The sequence below is a fragment of the Chelonoidis abingdonii genome, chromosome 5, assembly GCF_003597395.2.
Source record: "Chelonoidis abingdonii isolate Lonesome George chromosome 5, CheloAbing_2.0, whole genome shotgun sequence".
NCBI lineage: Eukaryota > Metazoa > Chordata > Testudines > Testudinidae > Chelonoidis > Chelonoidis abingdonii.
In genome coordinates this window covers 129,427,674-129,452,127 of record NC_133773.1, presented here as the reverse complement: position 1 = coordinate 129,452,127, position 24,454 = coordinate 129,427,674, and the positions used below count along the sequence as shown (strand labels likewise).

The 24,454-nt window shown below is 38.6% G+C and overlaps 1 protein-coding gene across 3 annotated transcripts in view; it reads right to left on the bottom strand.

Moving 5' to 3' along the window:
• The window catches only part of FAM53A (family with sequence similarity 53 member A), a 98,933-nt gene that overhangs the window by 73,176 nt on the left and 1,303 nt on the right, over nt 1-24,454 (bottom strand). For 2 of the 3 annotated variants that reach the window (XM_075066639.1, XM_075066640.1), the window contains exon 2: nt 752-1,000. In XM_075066639.1, coding sequence (XP_074922740.1) covers nt 752-829 — 78 coding nt within the window. In that variant the 5' untranslated portion in view covers nt 830-1,000. Of the gene's footprint in view, nt 1-751; nt 1,037-24,454 lie in introns of those variants that run through there. The other variant, XM_032769706.2, reaches the window with a different exon arrangement.

Here is a 24,454-nt window from a genome sequence, read left to right as displayed (position 1 = left end):
AAGTTTGCCCACCCCTGGTGTACCAGATTGCCCCCACTCAAAGACATACCATAATTCACCACAAAGCTGTGTGTTCTACATATCTTTTAAAAGAAGAAAAGAAAAAAAAGTTTGCTGCTTTATATTTCCTGCAGTAGAACTAGGTGAATAAACAAAGGCCGCAATTGGGGCATCTCTGCTGCAAGAAAAGCATGTATTATCTTTGCAGACAAAACATTCTAGCATTTCATCATATCTTCTCAATGGCCCCATAAGCACATAACCATGCCTTCTAACTAGTATTCAAATTACTTGAGAAAATTCTCTGAATAAATGAGGCAAACAAAATTTAAGTGGCAAATTTTTACAGAAATTTAAAAGTAAGATTCTCCTGATCTACCATGCAACACTTACAATCCTTGCTTCCCTCTAACCTCAAGCAAGTTACACACAAAACATACACTAAGAGAACTTTAAGGTGGCAAAGTCAAGGACTTGAATGTTAGGAAACAGAATTACGGCTGCCTGTGCAACCTCAATTTGGCTCCCTTGCACATATGCATTATGATAAAGTCTTCAGCTACACGACTACATATTCTTTTTCCACAAGACTCCTGCTTCACTTCCCTCCTATATTTAGGAACTCACCCATAATTAAATCCATAATTTAATTTAATTTTCCATTCTTGGCTTTGGTGTGTATTTTATGAATGCTACTTCTTTACTACCTGCTACTTCAAAAAGCTTACACGGTAGTTTGGCATGTCCTTACCAGGTGAATATTGTACGTTTTACACGTCAGATCGTCCAAGCTCTGGTTCTGCAGCTTTTCCGTTATTAGTGTTACCATGGTAGTTGTCCCTTTGCCACTGCTCACACTGGGAAGTGTTGGACGCTCCTCTGTGTCCTGTTTCAGTATTCATGAGCCATTTCTGGTTCTGTTCTAAATCTCAAGATTTATGCTTCCATCTTACTACCAAAGTTTATATCCAAAGGCCTTCAGCGTATCATGTCTGCTTTTCTGTAAAGTTGGAGGGAAGGAAGGGGGAGGAAAAAAAAAAAGTCAGCTTTGTACCCACTAAATTCTTTATAATAACTGGATTTATACTTAAGGACCTTTGACATATAGCCAAAGATGTTAGTATCCCCAAATTTATCTTGCATTTTTTTCTCTTGCCTCACAGATTACAGATCGCATTTCACCAAGTATGGCTCCTACTGAGTTATACTGATCGCCGACAATTACCACCACAAAGGCGGAAGTCACATCTCAGTAATTTTGCTTGTCAGCCCTTATTTTTCTCCCTTCCCACAGGACATTCTATACAGCAACCATTATGCTCTATCGACAGATTCCTTTTTGTCATAAAAAAATCACTAAAGCAAAATTAGTGACAAGTGTGTAGAAAAGCAAGTTTATACAAAAGAGGAAGGACAAACAAATGTAGACTCTTGTGTCATAAAACAGGAAAGATATTCAGGCTATTCAACATAATGAATATTATGTTTCCCAAATAAGCCCCTCTGTCAGATCTAGCTAAAAGATTTTTTTATGTATGAACAGAACGGGATGGGGGGGGTTAATATATTTTTTGCTTCTCTATATTTCTAGGTAGATATGTATAGAGACCAATAACACTTATAAAAACGTATATTTAACAATTATAATTACTGATCTTCAGCTAAAATTGGATCTTAGAGTTGTAAAACAGAAAGCTGTCTGGAAAGGTAAATGTGCATTTAAATACACATTTTAAATTGAAGAGAACATTTCCTTGGCTAGCAATAAAGAGAAACCAACAGTAAGCTCACTGCTGTACATGCTGTGCCCTGGTCATCTCTTACCTAACTTTATTTTTGCTATCCCTACTATCACCAATGCCCAGAAAGTAACCTCTCTTTCATCATGCCTCTTCTTCGACGATTAGCTACCTACTTACATCAAGAACAGTCTTACCAAAGCCACCCCCATCATCTTTGCTCAATTGCTCTAACTCTCCTGCTGTTCCTTGCACTTCTCCATGAAATAATGTAAATCTCTCTTCTTTTTTGGTTTTCCATCTTCGACCTTGTCCCCATCTAGGCTTCCAAACTCATTTCTACTTTTGTCTCAGCAATAATTTCTCTACACTCAACCTTCAGTGAACTGTTGTCCCATATCTTAGCTTACTTATTTCAGACTGTCAGCTTTTCAGTGTAGGGACACATCATACTGCCTTTGTAAACACATCATGTAAATTTATAGTACCAAATAAAAACGATTAATAAGTCAGACTGATTCACTTTAAACCATGTGCTCTGTGAAGCATCAGGAAGAAATGCTTCACTTGCATTTATACAAAACTGGAACAGAGAGCTATTTATACCCAAGCACATATTCAGAGATGCAAGTCAAATGTAAAGTACCCAAAGACTGTTTACTCTTCAGAATTGTTTTTGCAATGTTGGGAATGGCCAAACAGGAAGAGACTCAACAAATTAAAAGAAGCACCAAACCATCAACAAGTTTTGTTTGCATTCAACAGGATACTTTTTAAAAAAAAAAAATTGAATTTGTGATAAAGGACACAAGGTGAGTGAGATAATGTCTTTTACTGAAATGTGTGTTAACCATGTATGGTAAGCAATCTGTTCCATTTTGTATTTAGCGGTGACATTCTGAGTACATTTCCCAGACCTGAAGAGCAGCTCTGTGTAAGCTCGTCTCTCTCATCCATAGAAGTTGATCCAATAAAAGACAATACCTCACCTACCTTGTCTCTAACTGACCGACACAGCAACAACACTGCACACAATTTGTGATAAAAACAGATTAATCTAAGGAATATTGGAAAATAAGTGATTATTTTGTAAATTTATATTACAAACATACTTCAACATACTGTATTTATATTTTAAATATGTCCAGTATTTTCCACATATAATAGTGTTCTTGAATAACTGCTAATAGTAAGCCAGAGGTTATTTGGGTACTTGACTTAAGTTAAAACCTAGGTATTACCCATACAATACTGCCTGATTATCTGTAAACCTGTCACCTAGAAGTAATCCTGAGAATATAATTTCATATTATAGCCCTATATAACAGCTGATTTCTTTGGAAACAGTATAATTGTTGGGATAATATCAATATGCTGCTGTCACTCTTCCTGCCCCTCGCTCCACTCTGATTTTAGTTGCCGTGAAGCAGGTATTGTTTAGGCTAAGAAACACTTGAATGCTTCCTGGGAGCACTGCAGCTTCATTGGCCTGTTTCTACAGAAATGCAAGCTAAAAACACAATGCTGTCATCCTTTATAAGCACCCAAGACTCAAAACATTTGCCAGTGCCTCTTCTGAAATCCAATCAAATCTCTGAATCAGAAATTGAAAAACTCCTGATGCACTCATCACTAAGTGCTCTGTAGAAGGGTGTGGTGGTGTTTTTTTTAAACCAAAGTAAAGTATCTGACATACCATACAACACAATTTAAGTCTGCTTTCATGTTCTGATGCTCTTATATCTACAGATGTACGCACATAGCCAAATTCTGCTGTTATGCACAGGTAACCTGACTGACTTCACTGGAAGTAAGCAAGCATAACCAAGAAAAGGAATCTGACTCAAAAGTCTAGAAAGCTGCAGCATTTTATCTGAAGTTGGGTTTTGCCATTTACTATGCTTCCATCAATTCAGATGAGTATGTTATTAAAAAGTATTTCATTTTGACATATTTTAGGGGGGAGAGATAGCTCAGTGGTTTGAGCATTAGCCTGCTAAACCAAGGGTTGTGAGTTCCATCCCTGAGGGGGCCATTTGGGGATTGGTCCTGCTTTGAGCAGGGGGCTGAACTAGATGACCTGCTAAAGTCTCTTCCAATCCTAATAATCTATGATTAATGCAAAGACTTTCAGATTAAGAAACTATCATAGGATAATTACTCCAGGAGAGCAGCCACCAACTCCTGTTAAGCTTTTCAGCTGCCGTTTCAGAATCGTGCAAAAATTTACAAAATCGCCTGCTTAGAAAGGACAGGTAGGCAAATCCAATCAAACTAGCAGAGGAAAAAAAGTGACTGATGATACACAAAGGAACATTTACATAATGGACACAGAAAGTACCAGCTAAAACAAGACTAGATACGAAAGGTTTTTCTTTGCATCATATTGTAGAAACTAAAACCTTAGTTCAATTAATGCATCTTATTATGCAAAGTGGAGGGGATAAGGCTATTGGATACTAATTTTTAATCAATTGGACATTCCAGACCATGACTTAAATCCAGAAAAAGAATTCTTGAACTAGCATGGCACACTATTTCAAACTCAGATTAAGCAACCAGTCATCAGGGAGTTGTCACTTTTTATTAGCTCCAGATAGTCACAAAGATGGGTAAGTTACTTTTTCTTTTTAGTAGACACTCATTAAGGCAATTTTCTGCTACTGAGCAATTTACATTGTTTATATTTTCCTTAATATATACTGTGATTACTAAGACTGAACTACAAGCATAGATATAGGTCTAGTTTCTATCTTCCCTCCTTCTCCCCCAATCCATCACACATTCCTTCACCCAAAACTGATCCTACTAGGAAATTTAAAGTGAGCCTGTTTAAAAAATAAAAAAAAATAAAAAAAAGAGAGAGAGACATATGTTCAATACAGTTACCTGTGAGAAGTTCCTAAATTTACCAAAGCTGTGGAAGATAGAGTATGTACTACAAAGATGATAAATTACATTAGTTGGACTAAATCGTTTAACTTTCTACTAGATTTCAGCTCCTGCCATTCCTGTTGGGAAATGCCAGCTTTCAGCACTAGGTAATCACAGAGTGAGAGATTGCAGTAGACAGCTCAGTGTGGCTATGACAGCACTCAGACCACTGCTAAAAATTGAAGTTTTCTTATAAAGGTAACTATTTTGAGGTAACCTGTATTTTAACAGACGTGTTCTCATACATAGGCATCCATAGTTCTTTATATCATTCATAGATTAGAGCGGTTCATTCCACCAAACCGAAGCTTCAACAATTTTTCCTTCCCTCTTTCAATTCAGACCCCTCGCCCTTTGCTGGGCAAACTACTGCAGCACAGCGTTCTAATCCCAGTCTGCTTTGCCATTTCTGATACTGGCTACTGAGTCAGGATGCTAATGCCTTAGAAAAAATTAATTGTCCAAGCTACCGATGGAGTAGTTTCTTCTTAAACTTGTCAGTTACTAGTTAATGCCATTAAGTATGAGTGTTTCTCCTCAAAAGAAAAAAAATTCCCCTAAAACATTACTGTAGATGGTCTCAATTTATACTGATAGACCATCTACCAAAACAGATACTTTTTTAAATCCTACCAAAATCAGACTCAATATCTTGTGGCAGCAAGTTCCACTGGTTACTATTAGTTACACTAAAAAAAAAAACAACCACAACCTATTTCCTCATATCTGTTTTGAATTTTGTGCTTTTAAAGTCTATAGATGTGCTCCCCAACCTACTGTTAAGCCATCGGTAATTACAGTTCTGGCTGGTGGAGGATAAGCAAAGGATACACACTTCCATACATTGTTCTGATCTGCCCACCACTCTAGGGACTCCCAAACTGCTGAAGGTACTCAGACTAGGCTATTCAAAAATTAATAATTTGGGAAACATATCAATTTCAGCCATCCTTGCAGAGTACAGAAGCATAATCTCACATGGGGGGATGAGGAATAACTCAGTAGTCTGAGCATTGGCCTAAATCCAGGGTTGTGAGTTCAAATCCATGAGGAGGCCAATTAGGGAACTGGGGTTTAAAAAAAAAAAAAAAACACACACACACCCCATCACTGTCTGGGGATTTGCCCTGCTTTGAGCAGGCGGTTGGACTAGATGATTTCCTGAGGTCCCTTTCAACCCTGATATTCTGTGTTGAACTACATAAGTACATGAAGCCATTTAGGCTAGCAATGTCAAGCATACCCAAACAGTGGTTGAGAGGTGAAGATCTGAGACACGGATATAGACAGCAAATTGTCTGAAACAACTTGTGCAAGAGAAAGGCCCTCACACTCTAGTAGGGCCCCAATGAAATTCATTTTTTTTTGTTTTATAATTAGTGTGGACTTCCCTTTGGCTGAGGCTGATTTTGAACAATCAGAGACATAGTATGAACCAGACTTGATGGTGAACTTGGTCTTTGGACTTGCCCCTCGCTAGCCAATCATTCAGATAAGGGAAGATGTGAATCCCTATTTTCCTCACATAGGCTGCTGTTACAGTCATGCATTTGGTAGACACACACAAGGTTAAGGGCAGGCCAAAGGGAGTACTATGTATAGATAATGTAGTGGTGGGTCAACAAATTTCAGAAACTTGCTGGGGCTTCGCATAACTGCTACATGAAAGTAAGGTTCTTGACGATCAAGGGCAGCAAGCAAGTCATTGTGATCCAATACAGGAAGAATCAGAATTAGGGTTTCCATGTGGAATTTCATATTTAATATAATGTTGAGACTTCAAAGGTCAAGAATAGGTCTGACCCCGTCCCTTGAACTTGCGAATCAGGAAGTAATGGGAGTAGAATCCCTTTCCCCAAATGACGAAGGGCAACATTTTCTATGATTCCCAAACCTGAGTCTTAAATCTGCTGAAGAAGCAGTAACTTATGTGAAGTATCCCTCAAAAGAGATGGGGCAAGGGAGGAGATGGTTTAGGAACTGGATAGCATATCCTAATCCCACAGCTCTCAGAACGCATTTGTCTGTGGTTATTGTTTCCCCAAGCCTTGTAGTTGTTGAACAACCTGTCCCCCAATCTAGACTTTACTTGGGCAGCAGACTCCAACAACAGATCCTTGATTGTATCCCTAGGCTGCCTGGACACATCAACAAGTAATGCACCAAGCAGAACATCTCAGATTACTACCCTGCTTTCACCTACCTGCCCTCTCCCCACAACGCCCCAGTCTTGCTTTACTCCTACTGCCACGTAAGAAGCCCATCTGTTATTAATTGCTAAAGTTATAAATTTATGTTTTATGCCATCAGAAAAGTGGTATTCCAAACCAGTTATCACAGAGAAGCCATTACGTGCTAGCATCTTCTCTTCAAAGAGAGCAGCTTCCAAATTCATATCAGAATTTCAGTGAAAGAAAGAGATATCAAGATGGTAACCAAAATATGTTTTTATAAACTCTAAAAGCTCATGACCTGGCAGGAATAAAATTCCATAGTACTTTAAGTTTAGACTTGGGGTATTCATGACAAAAAAAAGCAATTCCTTGGACCAGTAGGGCTTTTTGGCTCAAGTCTAAGACTGACTACAGAAGTTCCAGATCTATGCAGTTTTCGATCCCCAAGTGTCGTTTTCTAATGAAGCCTTTACTACTACTACAATAATATTACTAGATTCGTACATTTCCAGTATTTAGTCCTGGGGCCAAAATGCCAGAAGTACTGCTGCTATACCAGGGCCTTGAATCTCATGAACCACTAGGTCTAGAAAGTACTACTGGGATCCTTACTTAACATGGGGAAAAGTCTTTTTTTTTTTTTTTAATGTTATTCTCCTTTTACGAGCCAGAAGATCATTTCAGAAAGCAGTGGGACAGAACTGATGTCCTATCCATAGTTAAAAATAAGGTCTGTAGGCTCTATTTGTGCTGACCAGATATACTGTTTAACACCTAGCTAGCAAATCCTACTTAAGCAGCAGTTACTGTTTTCCTGGCATGCACAAACAAGGTATAAAAAAAATTACACAAAGATAGTAAAAATAACCTTAATGTCAAAAACTAGGAACTGAACCAAAAAATACAAGGAATCTAACAAAACATTTACATTCCAAGTGTCTTCAGTTAAGAGAATCAGTGACCTTAGCTACAAAAAGTTTCGCAAATTCTCCATACAATGCTTTCCACAACATGCCACAGAATTCGAAGTTTCTATGCAGTATTCAGCTAGGTATGCTATACATTAGAAGGGGAATGAGGAGAAAAAAAGATTTATAAATATTTGAAGAGACATTTTGTTTGTATGAAGTGAGAAATATGGAGTTTAAATTTTCAGACAATATCAAGACTGGAGAAGCCCAAAGCATGTGAATGACTTCAGAAGTAGGTCTACAATAGAAGAAGATATATCAAGTGCTCTAAAAAATACCCTGTTATCCAGTGGGTCAGCTACACTAGATTTGAAGAACTAAGACTCAGGGGGTCATTGGCTCAGAAAAAAGGGACGAAGAGAATACATTAAATGCACCTTTGAGAGCTAGACTCAGCCAATTTGCCATGGAATCCAGAACCTACAAAGACTGCTAGGCCAAGACCCATTTCCTGTAGCAGAGGAAAGTCTGATCCTAGATCTTCAGCAAGCAATAGCAACAGAGGGTCCACTCCAGCAACTGGAGAAAAGCAGCACAAAAAAAATAAAAATAATTAATAATACACCCAAATTAGAGATTACATCCTACACAGATTGGCAACTGCTTACCTACCTCTCACAGTCTGGATGGGCAAGTCTGCCTGCAAGAGAACAAAGCTTGTACCACCGAACAGGTTCACGGTATTGCTGTACTCAACAGGAGCTGGTGCATTCTGACCTCGCCTTTGTACTCAAAGGGAGTAAAGTGCATAAGATCAGAAGACAGTGCCTAAGAACCATGCCACTAAGCCTCACCCAAAGCCTTCTGTGTTAGACAAGGAAAACCTACAAGTGGATGGAGGGGTAGGGGAGAGAGAAAATTATACATTTTAAACCGAACCAAAGAGCATCCAGAAAACCAGCTTCCTGGCAGTGCAGGCAGCCAACAAACCCCTCATGTAGGAGATGTGCACAAGTGAAGCTTGGTCTGTTTTTTAACCCGTCTCCCACTTCTGTAAAGGAGCTGTAAAACCCACTGCCTCTACTGGCACAGGAGTCTTACATGGAAACTGAAATATTTCAATACAGTCAGAAGATTTTTAAAGTGTTCCTCAATATATTATTGCTTACTAAAAGTTCTATTCTTTATTTCTTCAGGCCATTATCACAAATATCAATTCTTCCTAGGAGGATCACCCCCTTCCAGTTATTTTATAAGGTGGGACACAATCCTCCTTTCGATAGCACTAAACAGGCAAATTCAAAAACAATAAATGTAAATAAATGAGGAGTCCGACTGTGGAACTAATTGCTACAGGAAGTCATTAACAAGATTCAAAAGAGGTTGGACATTTATATGGTTATCAAGACTATCCAAAGGTATAATTAGTGATAATTTTGGAACAGAGATTAAGCGTCATTCTGCACTTACACCTAGCTATTAGAGACCAGGATATGAGACACCACCAAGATCAGGTGTGACTATCCCACATCTTCATACTGCTGGGTTCATACATCTTCATCTGAAACAGTGGTTCTCAATCTTTTGGGGCTCAGGATCCTTTCGTAAACCTTGATGGCCTGTCATGACCCAATAAATAGCTTTAGTATAAAAAACATCTGGTTTACTAAGTATTTTTTACCTATGATCTAATATATACATTAATCTAGTAAGTAGATAAGTACATCAGGTAACCCAGGGGTTCTCAAACTGGGTGTCGGGCCCCCACAGGGGGTCACGAGCTGTCAGCCTCCACCCCAAACCCTGCTTTGCCTCCAGGATTTATAATGGTGTTAAATATATAAAAAAGTGGTTTTAATTTATGGGGAAGGGGGTCACACTCAGAGGCTTGCTATATGAAAGGGGTCACCAGTACAGAAGTTTGAGAACCATTGATGTAACCCAATAAGTACATTTAGGTGACCACTCACTGAGAAAACCTGACCTGAAACATATGGTACTGGCCACCGTCAGAGAGAACACTGAACCAGATGAACCTCAGAGGCCTGATCCAATATGTAAATTCCTATATTACCTCTGTTCTCTTCCTTAAAAATCTATGAACACACTAGTGACTTTTTTAATTCTACTTACAGCATATAGACACAACTGCATTTGAAGAGGATAAATCCAGATCCATATGTGCCTGCTATTGACATTAGCTGCAGAAAACCTGGAGAAATAGCTTTTCGGAGGTTATTTCTACGCCGCATCTGAATGAAGGTTTCTCGCATATAGTATTACTGAACTAAACTGGTGCATAACTACAACATATCCTTTAATATTGTGCTATAAAGTCTGGTCTAGTAAGGCTTTCATACACTGCTTTTACCATTATTAGAATTAGCTTTACTAGTCTGGAACTCAAAGAGTTTGGGCAGTGTCTACTCATCCACTCTGTTAAGTCTCTCCATATACACATATTTCAAGAAAAATAGAGTTCTAGGCAGTTTACTGAAATATTTTAGTTGCTTACTATGTTTTGGGTTTTTTTAAAAAGCACTTGGCTAGACAGCCACCAGTTAATTTTAACTATTAAAAATTCTTCTTCAAAATTACATGAATCAGATAACAGCTAATTAAGTTTAAGAACAAGCCATCAAAGGAGCAGATTTATTTAATTTCATCTGAACAAACCCTCTTTTTACGAGCATGTGCCATTTAAAGAGAATGAAATAAACTTCAAGCAATTTAAGTCTCTCTAATAAGACACAAAACAAAGATTCTTGGGGGAAAACTGACATGAAACTCATAATTCATTAGGAATAAGAAGTTCTACACATTACATACTGACAGAATAATAGTGCCCCAACCCCTGAAGGTTTTACTGTACTCTTCAGAGAGGCTAGTGCTCAGGGACCTGAAGCAGAGAGTACAAAGATGCAGCCCAGCTGGCTATGCCGCTCCAATGACCCTTCACTGCACTCAAGTGGTGAGGGAAACTGGGGGGCTAAGGTGGGAGAGAAGAGGAAAACTTGAGAACAGACTAAGGCCAGCTGCAATGCACATCCCATCCCTCAAAGAGAGTTTTTCTAGATGTTCTTTCTTCAGAAAGTTTGTTTTAATTAATGTTTAGAATAGAAAGTGCCAAGCACTAGTGTATAGTGAAACCAGAGGGCAAGCTAGCTGAGCCTTATAAAGGATAATCCACGTCTCGAACCTGTCAAAATTCTTTTAAGAAGTTAAAGAGGGGCATGGGAAGGGGAGGAGAAAGGAAGAAACAAGTGGATAAAAATTTTGCCCTTCAAAAGGTTTCTAAATACAGTCCCACACAAGAGGCTAAAAAGGAATCTTATTAACTACAGAGTGACAAGTCCTGTTATAGTTTAAAACTGGTTAAAAGACAAGAAGCAACAGAGTAGGAATAAACAGCCAAACTCTCACCATGGAAAGAGGTTAATAATGGGGTACCCAAGAGGTGAGTATTAAGGCTGGTGTTCTCTGTATTAACAACCTGAAAAAGGATGAATAATGATGTGGCAAACTTTAACATGTTTTTTTTTTAAATTGGCTTATTTCTTGTTTTTAAGTGTAAAAAAAAAAAAAAAAAAAAAAAAAAACAACCTGTAAAAAACCGACCAAGATCAGATGTCTTTCCAGAACATCTGCTCTAGGAATTATTTTGGGGAAGTTCCATGGCGTGTGTTATATAGGAGGTCATGCTAGATAATCACAAGGTCCTTTCTAGCCTTGGAATCTATTACTCTAGTATGGATTGTAAGGATCTTCAGAAAGTCCCAGCAAAAACAACTCGTCAAGTTTGGCGTCCGCAAGGCCAAACTAGTAAAAGCTGGAAGGAATAATTTCAGTTACTTGTACACTGTTATTGGTTCTGAGTATAAGAAAGGGAGCTATTTATGTAGACAACTCAGTAGGCAGTAATGGTTACAGTAAATAAAGAGAAAATATACATGCATAGACTCAAACTGACCGCGAAGATTACAAAGGGATCTCACAAAACTGGGCAACAAAGTGGCAGATAAAATTCAGTGTTGATAAATGCAAAGTAATGCACATTGGAAAACAATCCCAACTATACATACAAATTTATAGTGTGTAACTTAGCTGTTACCCCTCAAGAAACAGTTATGTGGATAGTCCTTTGAAAAAGTCTGCTCAATATGCAGCAGCAGTCAAAAGGATAGATCAGACAGAAAGCATCATAATGCCACTAAATAAATCCATGGTATGTCCACACCTGGAATACTTCATGCAGTTCTTGTCATCCCGTCTCAAAAAAAGGATATATTAGATTTGGAAGAAGTACAGAGAAGGTGAACAAAAATTATTAGCAGCATTGAACAGTCTTCATATGAGGAGAGATTAAAAAGACTGTGACTGTTCATCTTAGAAATGAGAGAGACCTATAAAATCATGAATGGTATTGAGAAAGTGAATAGGGAAGTATTATTTACCCCTTTATATAAACACAAAACCAGGGGTCACTCAATGAAATTAATAGGTACAGTAAAAGCTGTGTCCTCCAGCCCTGTACCAACTGGAAAGCCCTATAAATGGAATTTATCATCTTCATAGAAAGTCTGATTTATAGTTCGGCCAATGGGAGCTGCGGGGCCAGCACTCAGGCAGGGCGGGCGCAAAGCCACCTAGCTGCGCCTCCGCCTAGGAACAGGTCGCTGCTTGCTGGAAGCGGCCTGAGGTGAGTGCCTCCCAGATCCAGCAACCCGAAACTCCTCCCATGCCCCGAGTCCCCTCCTACACCCAAACTCCAAGAGCCCGTGCCCCACACACCCTCTCATGCCCCATCCCCACACCCAAACTCCCTCCCTCTTAGTTAACTGGAATTTTTCCCTTACCAGAACCCCCATTCCCCAAACATACCAGATAAAAAAAAAGCTTTTACTGTAGTAGGTTTAACAAACATAACACAGTCAACCTGTAGAAATTGTCAGGGGATGCTCTGAAGGCCAAAAGTATAATTGGGTTAAAAAAAGAATTAGATAAGTTCATGGAGGATAGGTCCATCAATGGCTATTCGCACAAAGTAGTCAGGGACATAACCCTGTGCTCTAGTTATCCCTAAATCTCTGACTGCCAGAAGCTAGAATTGGATGACAGGGGATGGATAACTCAAACTGCTTAGTTTTATTCATTTCGTCTGAAGTATCTGGCCCTGACCTGTCAGAAGACAGGATACTCAGCTAGATGGACCACTGGTCTGATCCAGTATGGTCATTCTTATGTAACATATAATAAAATGCATTTACCAAGCACCTTTGACCACCTCACCTACTCTGCCCGTCTCCCAAGGATGATTCTAACATTCCACAATTCTCAAAAGCTTCAAATAGCTGTTCTGGTTGCATAAGCAAGCCTTCCTGAAAAGTTGTTTTCTTCTTACTCTCCCTAAAAGTGAAGTTTGCCCATTTAAAGCCTCAGGCCAGGTGGAAAATGTTCAGCTTGAGGTCTGATACTTCATGACTTTGTGTGGCTCTAAATAGGAGCTTTATATACCTCTAACCATGGAAGCTCCCATAATATTTGACTGTCTGTCAAGAAGAGCTATTAAGTGATTTTGTAAGTTTAAAAATCTGTTATTTCCCCTTCAGTCCTATACAGTTAGACCTCTGCATTTTAGGGTACTTGGCTTTATGAATAGAGATTAAAAATTTCACTGGAATTATTAAGACTAGTTTATTTCTACAGTAGTTAAACATTGTACATTAGCGGTTTTGTCAGCCTCATTCTTCAGGGCAAATCTGAAATTTTCCCTCCCACTGTATCGTTCTATTCAATTTAATGCAATAAAGAAAGTTGACACATCCTCCTCTGAAGTATCTAGATTTAACTTCTACTGCTAGAAAGAGGATCATAGCCTAGTATCTTCACAGTCAATATGGCAGTCCTTATGTTCAATGCACCACTTTGTCACCAGAGGGTTTTTTTTTTATTTTTACCACACGTTAAAGTGTCCCCCCAACCCCTGCAATATATTTAACAGAAAAGCCAACAAGAGAAAAATTGTGAGAACAAATGGATATAGGATTAGTTATGTAAGTGAACTCTACAAGCTTACATGTGTCATTAAAAAGGCTTTCTGCTGTATCATCTATCTTGAACGTGCACAAAACAGATACAGTGCACAATAGACAAGATAGCTCCATTCTGCAGCCCAAACGTACTCTCAATCAAGACTAAAACGTATGTAGCTTATTACTAAGAAAATTTTCAAAAAGAAAATGTTAACTCAGGAAATAGGGAAAACACTTTCTAGGTATTTAAAAAGCGACACTGCAAGGCCCAAAATTTAGGCTAATAAATTTAAAAAACAGAACTATGTTTTTTACTATTGCATGATTGCGAGTTTTGTTTAGATTTAAACATTTCTCTGTAGCATTTGTAATCCCAAACATCACAGCATAAGGCTAGAGCACGGGAACCAAAAAGTGAAATGACGACCCCTTTTCATTCCCTTTGGGAAATGCAATGCACAGGGTAGAAGCAGCATAAGTATTGAAGAGTGTGCGTTTTCAGTTTTAATCCCAGAAGGTACTTGTAATATAGTTAAGGACACAACTCTTCCAAGTTTATTTTAACTACTTCTCCAGTAAATAAAAACAAATTCAGCTGAGCAAAGTGGTCTGTATTTCCAATTCAATTAAACCATAACTTCATTTATGTTTAGCATATGTAATAGGTTAAATGGTTAAACAATGTGCAAGCTGAACCTGCAGCCACAATTCTGCCCTCCCTCCTCCACACTACCTGCTTTGTAATTCATATCTGAAACTTAATGCCTATGTACACAGTACTTTCCGGATACAAAAACTAATTTCTTATTCTTCCATAAGTACACTAATTTCATTGGCACAATGGATATACTTTATAAAATGGATATAATTTATACAAGCTTTATCTAAATTATAAAATTCTTTTCTCTAAAACAATCATTTGGCCGTCAGTTTTCTTTTGCAGACATACTTAATAAAAATTACTGTTTGAAGATATCTTGAGAAAGAAGTGTGCAGCCGCGGTCTTTTACCATTTTATATGTAGCCTGTTTGAATTTTTCATACAATTTATCCTCCACCTGACTATAGCTCAAAATACTACTTCCACCAAAAGTTTTTTTTTTTTTAAATATATGCAAAAAACTCTGAGCGATAATGTACAAGTGTTACATCCTGCAAGTTGATCTCTAGTGGTGGACCCATATACCCAAGTGGAGCCAAAACAGAAAAGAGGACTCAGCACAGATAAGCTGACCCACATGGACAGACCTCCACTATGCGATTAGGTCTTTACACTGCAAGTTCTTTTGGGCACAGATCCCATCCTCCTGTGTACAGCTCCTAACACAAAAGGTAATGCACATGTTGTCTGGGACCTCTGAACACTATTGCAGTATAATAAGGATCAGCCAGGTTTTTACTAAGGACCTAGATGAAAGGTCCTGTTTTTATGGAGAGGACTTCCTCTTCCCTCCCCCCCCCCCTTTTTTTTTTTGGTTTGTTTTCGTTTTTGGAGCATCTGCTGGAAAGACTGGGAGGACAGTCAACCTCCACGTATGTTCGTATACACACTCATCCACACATTTATAGCACTAGCCCTTGGGTCCATCTGCCATTTGTTAAAGAGATTTTCAGACCCAAAAACGTCACATCCACCTCTTCCAGTCTAGAAGTCTAGTATCCTAGCAAATCAAGTATCCATTCAACTGTATTTACTGAAGCTGATTGATTATACTCATGTAAGTATTTTGCCAGCCAGGGATTGCCAAGGAAAATCAGATTTCCACTCCACTCTTGTTGTCAGAGAAACACTCTCTGTAAAGGAAACTTGACCATGACAGTTATACAAAGGATTCCAGAAGTCTGAGTTGTGGCTGAAATAGAAAAATAGAAACTATTTTCAACAGATATTTACAATAAGCCACTTACTCTGTAAAAAGCCATATGCTGAAGCTGCATCCCTTTTCATTCTTACATCCAAGTGGTGGGGATAACAGAAGCTGTTGCCTAGGCAAGCGATTGGTGGAGTGACATGGCTGAGGTGGAAAAGATAGCTTGGATGGATGAAATGTGGAGAAATAAAGGAGGTGGATGTATTCCAGGAAAGGAGCAACAATGAAAACATTGGTAAGGCTGAAGCACACGTTGCCCCCCTACCAAGGAACCCCAGGTAGTGGGGCTCAGGCTTTGGCTTCAGCCTCAGCCCCAGAAAGTCTAACACCAGTTTTGGTGACCCCGTTAAAATGGTTTCGCGACCCACAGTTTGAGAACCCCTGAAATAGAGGGATTTTATCCTTGCTGTAAATGAGGAGCTCAAGGCAATCTTAGGCCAGGTCTACACTGCGACTTTAAATCGGTTTAATGGCCGATATACCGATTTAACGCTGTATCCGTTCACACGACGTCGTCATTAATATCCAGTTAAACGGCTCCTTAAATCGATTTCGGAACTCCACCCAAACGAGAGGAGTAGCGCTAAATTCGATAGTGATAACTCGGATTAGGGTTCATGTGGACGGAAATCGACGTTATTGGCCTCCGGGCAGCATCCCAGAGTGCAGCACTGACCGCTCTGGACAGCAATCTGAACTCGGATGCAGCGGGCAGGTAAACAGGAAAAGCCCCGCGAACTTTTGAATTACATTTCCTGCTTGCCCAGCGTGGAGCTCTGATCAGCACGGCTGGCGATGCAGTTTGAAATCGAAAAAGAGCTCCAGCATAGACCGTACGGGAGATACTAGGTCTGATCGCTGTATGGGGAGACAAATCTGTTGTATCCAGCTCCGTTACAGAACACGAAATGCCAAAGCGTTTGAATAAAAAACTCCAGGATACACAGCGCTGTGTGACAAGCGTAACGGGAAGCCAGAGACTCAAATGGACGCTCATGAAGGGAGGGAGGGGGTACTGAGGACTCCAGCTATCCCACAGTCCACAGCAGTCTCTGAAAATTATTTGCATTCTTGGCTGAGCTCCCAATGTCTGTAGGTTCAAACACAGTGTCTGGCGTGGTTCAGGGAACAGCTCCTCAGTTTATTTCCCCCCACCACCACGTGAAAAAAAAAAAGGAAAAGATTGCTGTGCTATGGCGTTTGCTCAATGCACTCCGCGAAAAAGGCGCCAAAGGGTTGTCTGCTGCCTTCACAAAGGGAGGGGTGAGGCTGTACCCAGCACCACCCGGGGCAGTGTTTTCTGCCCCATCAGGCACTGTGCTCTCAACACGGAAGTGGGAACTATGGGATAGCTGAGGAACAGCTACCCACAGTGCACCGCTCCTGAAATCGATGGTAGCTTTGGACCATGGACGCAAACAATCGATTTCGGGATCCCACTGTGGACGCGCTAAACCGATTTTATTAGATCTGTTTTGTAATATCGGTTTAAGCTAATTCGAAATAATCGTGCAGTGTAGACGTACCCTTAGAATGCCACCACAGAGGTCCTGGATTTCAGTCCAGTCTCATTTTCCTCTGGAGTGTCTCTAATTTGTCCACATCTTTTGTGAAATGTGGTGCCTAGAACTGGACACATTACTCCATCTGAACCCTTATCAGCACAGAGTAGAATGAAAGAACTACTTTACATGGCTTGCTTAAAACACTCCTGCTAATACGTCCCAGAATGATGCTTGCCCCCCTTTTTGTACAAAAGTGTTACACCAGGAGTCCCCCCAAACTTCAGTTCCATTATGGGTAAGGGGGGCTTGACAGAACTGTGGTCGGAAGCCACAGTTGGAAGCAGGGCTACGACCAGGGCAGAGAGAGCCTGGGTCGTGCCCCCAAATCATCGAAGATCTCCTGGTTAAGGCACTGTGGTCTCTTGCCCTACTTTCTATCTTTCCTAGGCAGTAGCATAGTTTGCTTTTGTGATCTTCATACTCTCTGAAAAACTGCTAACTCTCTCAAACTGCTTTTTCCTTTAGATTTGCTTCCCATGGGATCTTACCTACCAACTACCTTAGCTTGCTAAAGTCTGCCTTATTGAAATCCATTATCTGTATTTTGCAGTTTTCCCTATCATTCCTTAGAATCATGAATGCCAGCATTTCATGATCACTTCGCTCAAACTGCCCAGCACTTCAACTTCTCAACCAGTTCCTCCCTATTTGTCAAAATCAAATCTAAAATAGCTTCTCCCTTAGTTGCTTTCTCCACCTTCTGAAATAAAAAAAGTTGTATCCAATGCATTCCAAGGACTTGTTGGATAATCTGTGCCCTGCTGTGTTATTTTCCTCAACAGATGTCTGGATAGTTGAAGTCCTGTGCTTGTTGTCTAAATTGATATTTTTCGGAGCGAGGTAAATGTTTAAATAAATATTTTTTAAAAAGCCAGACATTCTTCAGAGAAAAACTATTCTATATTATATCCTGCCTTCCCACTACATAAACTTTGAGAAACAAAGCATGTCCTTCAAAAAAACGTATTCACAGTGCTGTAGTGGATTTCTCCATCAACCCTCCCCGGCTCAGTTTGGCTCCAACACGTAAAACTCAATCAGTTCAGGAACAGTTACACTATTACACTGATAACTGCTACACTACACAACTCTGCATTGGTATGAATCGTGGCAATGATGTTTTATCATTTTTGATAAAACTTTTTTGCAAAACTAGCATCTAGTATGTGTTTGCTGTTGCCAGTTAAGTAATACAGTATGATTAATTTTTGTATTTAGGTCCTGATCCTACAACTGGATCTGTACAAGCAGAACCCTATGCTCACATGAAGCCCAACTGAAATCAACAAGATTGGCTGCAGGGATCTGCTTCCACAGATTCAGAGCCTTAAACAACTTGATTGAACTATATGGCCAATATAAGGCAATTCAGACCTAGAGTTTAGCAGGTTTAACAAAAAAGGCTTTTTGAAACAAAGCAAGTGTTGTTGCCATATAAAGCAGTTATTTCAATACAAGTATCCCCTTTCAACGGTCACAGCTATAGGGTCTTATCACTACAGTAGCAGTTCCCAAAGTGAGGTCACTCCATCAGTAGATGGGGTCGCAGCAAATCCATGTGTGATGTCATGCAGTACAGATGACACCATTTTGTAAAGCAAAATGGCATTCTCCATGTTGTGTGACCTGTCATGTCTGGTGTGTCCGAGGTCATGGAGGACACCATTTTTAAATGGTGTCCTCCATGCTGTCTGAGATCATAGGAATCAATACATCTGAACATGTTGTCATGCAGGGAAAGTGTTTGGAAACTGCTGCATTAGGGCATAAACCATTCAGTAAAACTGATAAGCCTGTTTCACTGTTTGATGCAAGATATGAACAAAGTTCATATGGTGAAAAATAAATTAGGTAAAAATTTAGTTTTAGTCATCCAACAAAAAGGGTTTGTTTGTTTTTTTTTAAAAAAGGGAATTTAAGAGTATAATTTAATCTGATGATATCCTTTAACATTACATCTGAAAATGCTATTGATAAATTGACTGTCTTTTAATGTAAATAAATACATTTAGTAACAAGCCTGCCTGAGCCACATAACTCCCTCTTTAACAAACAAAAAAGTCAGAACCACCATGTTTTCATACTTCAGTCTTTCCCAATATAAAATAAATGTATAAACAGTTAAATTAAGAACTGAAGAATGACTAGAAGATCTTTTTAATGTACACATTAAAATCTAGCTTTTCCACTATTTGTGCTGTTTTAGTACTTCATGCAACTTGTTTTCATTGTCCAGCATAGTCCATTTCACTTGATTCACAGTTGTTTTTCATCTTTTGGATTTCCTTGCATTAGCATAATGCCACATATTTGATTTGAATACTGTAGATCTTCTTTACAAAAATTAGGCTATCCACTGAAAAGTAGACACACACTTCTTATTTGGGTTTATGCTTGGTAAACTTGCTTTTAATTTAAACCCATCCTCCAAAACTTATTTCTTCTGATAAATTTGACTTTCAGGCTCCCTCTAACAAAGTTTTAGAATAAAGAAAAACTCACTGGCTTTAAGTTTAATACAATTTTATATATTTAAAAAAATATCGACTGCATCAATGATCTGGGGAAAGGAGTAAACAGTGAGGTGGCAAAATCTGCACAATACAAAATTACTCAAGATAATGAAGTCCAAAGCAGACTGAGGAATTACAAAGGAATCACACAAAACTAGGTGACTGGGCAACAAAATGGCAGATGATAAATGTTGATAAATGCAAAGTAATGCACACTGGAAAACTTAATTCCAACTATACCTACAAAATGATAGCTAAATATAGAGCCGCATGAGGAAAGATTAAAAACACTGGGACTGTTCATCTTTGAAAAGAGAGGACTAATGGGAGATATGATACAGTTCTATAGAATTATGACTGATGTGGAGAGTGAATAAGAAAGCGTTATTTAACCCTTCACATAACACAAGAACCAGGGGTCACATGATGAAATTAATAGGCAGTAGGTTAAAAAAACCACAACAACAATTAACAGAAGTACTTCTTCACACAATGCACAGTCAACCTGTGGAATGCCTTGTGAAGCCCTAACGTAGAACTGGGTTCAAGGAAGAACTAGATAAGTTCATGTAGGCTATAACATACGATGGTCAGGGATACAATCCCACGCTCTGGCTGTCCCTAACATCTGACTGCCAGAAGCAGGGAGTGGATGACAGGGAATGGATTGCTTGAAATTGCCCTGTTCTGTTCATTCCCTCTCAAGTGCTTGGTATTGACTGCTGTCAGAAGACAGGACACTGGGCTAGATCAATCATTTGTCTGACCCAGTATGGCCACTCTTCTAGTCTTATGCAATATTTTATTTCTTTTATAATATAAATATATGAAAGAATACTGAATAAACACTGACACCTAAGATGTTAACCACATAAGCCTCAAGACATGTCCAAAAAGAAGCTGTCAGCACAAATCACTGCTTCACAGGTATGTATCCACTTTACTAATACTGTCCACTTAACCACTAATATCAACCACTACAGATATGCAGTATCAGAAACTACATGATCAGCTAGCATAACATTATTTTTGCGGTGTCCTCATATAAATGACGTTGATTTTTCTCCCCATAGCTAGCACAGACTATCTTGTATCAAATGACTCCCAACAACAACAGATGCACCCCTTTTTTGTTTCACAAGACTATACACACACACACACACACACACACACACACAGTCATTTACTGACTCTTTAGGTGCTGTGATGCTAAACTGTTTCCTTCAGCTGGATAAACAAATGTTCTTGGTCACACTGTAAAGATGCTATAAGTGTACCTGTGAAAATGCAGAAGCTAGATATTAAATAGGAGGGAGGCAGTGTGAAAATATTTACATCAAAGTATCAAAAATATCTTACAGCAAACACTGGACAAAATCTATTGCCATAAAAAGAAAAGAGCATGATAAAGACTTCTAAAGATAAACTTGTTTAGTATCTAAAACATTTCCATAGAAACATAAGAAAATTCAAGTTAAACATTTAAAAACTATAATTCAGATTCCTTAACAGAGAAAATTTGAACTTATTATAAACTCACGCCCAAACAGAAGAATTCTTCTATGTTTTAAGTGTTCTCATCACTTCTCTCAAACATGCAAAGAACAACTGTGTGTGTTAGCCTTAAAAAAAAAAAAATGAAAATATAAACCCACGATCACCTACCTCTAACATGGTCTGACAAGAGATTTATCTTACTATTTAAAAAAAAAACTCAAAGCAAAAACAAAAAAAACAGATTCCTAAAATACAATTCTAAGTGGCATCATAAAATTTATTGCAGGAATAAAAATCGAAGTTGGAAAGTTTTAAATACACGTTTCTAAAGGGAATAATCTATCAAACCACAGGAGGTGACCAGAACTGCCAACACAAAGGAATGTGTTTTCGGGGGTGGGGGGCAAAAACCCAACAATGGCTACCAGACTCCAGAGGAATTCTTGGGGTTGGAGGAGGAGGAGAAGGAGGGAAATTATCCCATACAAAACACAATTTTGGTTTAAAAAATTAAGTAGTAATGTTACTATGACATTTAATTAATACATTAAGCTTTCCAATCACATCAACTAAATTTCCCACAAGTTCTACCATACAAACTGGATTTCTAAAACGTAATGTAGAAAAAATGAAAGCACTATTCATAATACAGTACTTCTCCCTTCCTATGCAAATTATAATACTTTGCAAAAAAAACTTGCACTCAAAGAGAAGAAAAGTAGAATATTGGAACTCAATATACTTTTTAAAACTTGTAGGAAGTGAGCTATATTATATTAAATATTTAAGATATGGGGTGTTACAGGTTGGGCTAGACACAGACTTCTGGGTTTTCTGCAACTGAGGCCTATGGAGTAACCGGACTGTATTCTAACATAAAATTTTGTAAAAGTTTGCCACTATATAGCTCATCTAGTCATCACTGAGCCAAGTATTAAAATAAACATAAAATATCTGGCTATAATTATGTCTCATACACAGAATGCACTTATATAGTCTAGTGAAAACTGTAGTTGAGTAGAAGTTTGTATTTCACAACACAGAACAGAAAAAAACAATTTAGACAAAAAATATGGATGAATGTTTCCTAGAGATCTGATATAAAGTAGCAGCAATCCTATTTTAAAAGTCATTAGAGCAACATATAGTCATTTTAAAAAGATTATTTTTTATTTAAAAAAAATCAGATTTAAGGTACTGTAAATTGCTGTTATCTGCCTACACTTTGCCCCATGCACCTGTCCTCCCCATAAGCAAATCTTTAAGTTACATTCCAATTCAAAAATAGGATATACAAGGATAAACATTAAGAATCCTATTCACAGCACATACACACGAAGTATAATTAAAACATCTTCAAAACATTTTACTTACCAAACACTCAAAGATTTCTGCTCAAAGCTATTTTTATAAGATTAATCACATTTTAAAGCTGCAAAACACAAAAATTCAGGGCAATGTAACAGTAAAGCCTGCAAAAGCAGCTCACACGAGCTAATTTTAATGTAAGCACAGTGGACCAGAAAATAGATTTGACCAGCTGGCTAAATTCATCCTGAGGCCTACAACTCAGCATGCACATTTAATAAATCAAACCAAAACAGTATCTATTTGTTCTGATTTCCCATGAACAGTTCAGACTCCTCTCCATCAGATGACCTAAAGTACTGTTACTATTATAAAGCATTCTATTTTTCAAAGAGCTATTTATTGGAACAGTTAGGAAAGATATGATATGATGTACATAAAAAGAAGGGTTTATTTTTAGAACTCAGCCAAGGTTTAAAAAAAAAAATATATATGTGATACTAAAATACAAGGTCATCTCCAGCAAAGCTCCCCCTAATCTTCAAGTTACCTTTTTAGAGTGTGCAAGGTTTCCAGTACAATTTTATTTGACCTTTAAAGATCTCCTCTCCTAGGCAACTGACTTTACTGGTCACTTGGGTGATTGCAGAGAACGAATTTCACTGCACTTAAAAAACCTCACAGTTTAGGGAAAAAAGGGTACAGCCAATGTGAGTTTGTCATAATAACAATCTTACACTTACATCACATCTTCTATCCCAATGGATCTTGAAATGCTTTAAGCTATACATACATGAGAATCAGCTCACCAACCACAAAGGCACTTGCTATAAAAAACATTTTGGAATGAATAGCAAAAAGACTAATACTGACATTGTTGAAGATGTGTAGCTATATTAACACAACTTGGTTCCTTCACATATGCCTGAACTGCTAAAGGAGTAATTATTTAGCTCTTAAAATATTTCAGGTTGTATATTTTATGACATAATAAAAAATCATGTGTTAAGAGCTAGTGTTTACATGAACACCAAATAAATTAATCCTTGCAAAATTCATATACAAACATATATACACATTTATATACGGGCCAGAGAATTCTTTGCCTAGAGGAGTACCCTTCTCTTATAACCTATAACAGTGCAATACATAAAACCTCATTTTAATCTAGGCAGCAATTATTGATGTTACTACATTTTTATTCTGCCAAAACCAAGTTTGTTTCCACTCCAACTATAAAACAAATATAAACAGCTGAAAGGGTGGTGGGGAACGAACATTTATTCTGAGCCTGCATTACCTGACACCAAATACAAATATTAAGAACTGTTAATAGAGACAACAGATTATGTTAAATACAACTCCATTATAGATATCGTCGACAATTAACAGCCATGAGTGAGGAATCACACCTCCTCAAGCAAGTAGTGCTCAGTGGTTTTCTGTTGCTGTATATACTAACACAGGTACTACATGATCTCCCCCACTTCCACACAAGCACTAAGCCATCCTTCAGTGTACATATATACACACACACACACAATCCCACCTCCTATCCTATATATCAATACTGCACAAGTCCCTCCTTCCCCTCTCACACTTGAGACAGTATGGGTACTGAGCACCCCTCCCTCCATCAAGAGAATAGGGTCCTTCTGACCAGCACTTGTATGCTCTACCCAAGGAAGCTCCACTAAGGCAGAGGGACTAAGAAAGTGTCTTGCTACCCTGACCTTGCTGCCCATCAGCCAATACCCAAGCCCTTGCGCCCACAAAACCATGCCCAGCCCCTCCACTATCCCTTGTGAAAGATATCTGAGTGGCCACTCCCACAGCTGATCCCCCAAATCCCACAGCCAGTACCTGTGCCCAGACCCACTGCCTGCCCGCCCACCCCCCCCCCCCCCCCC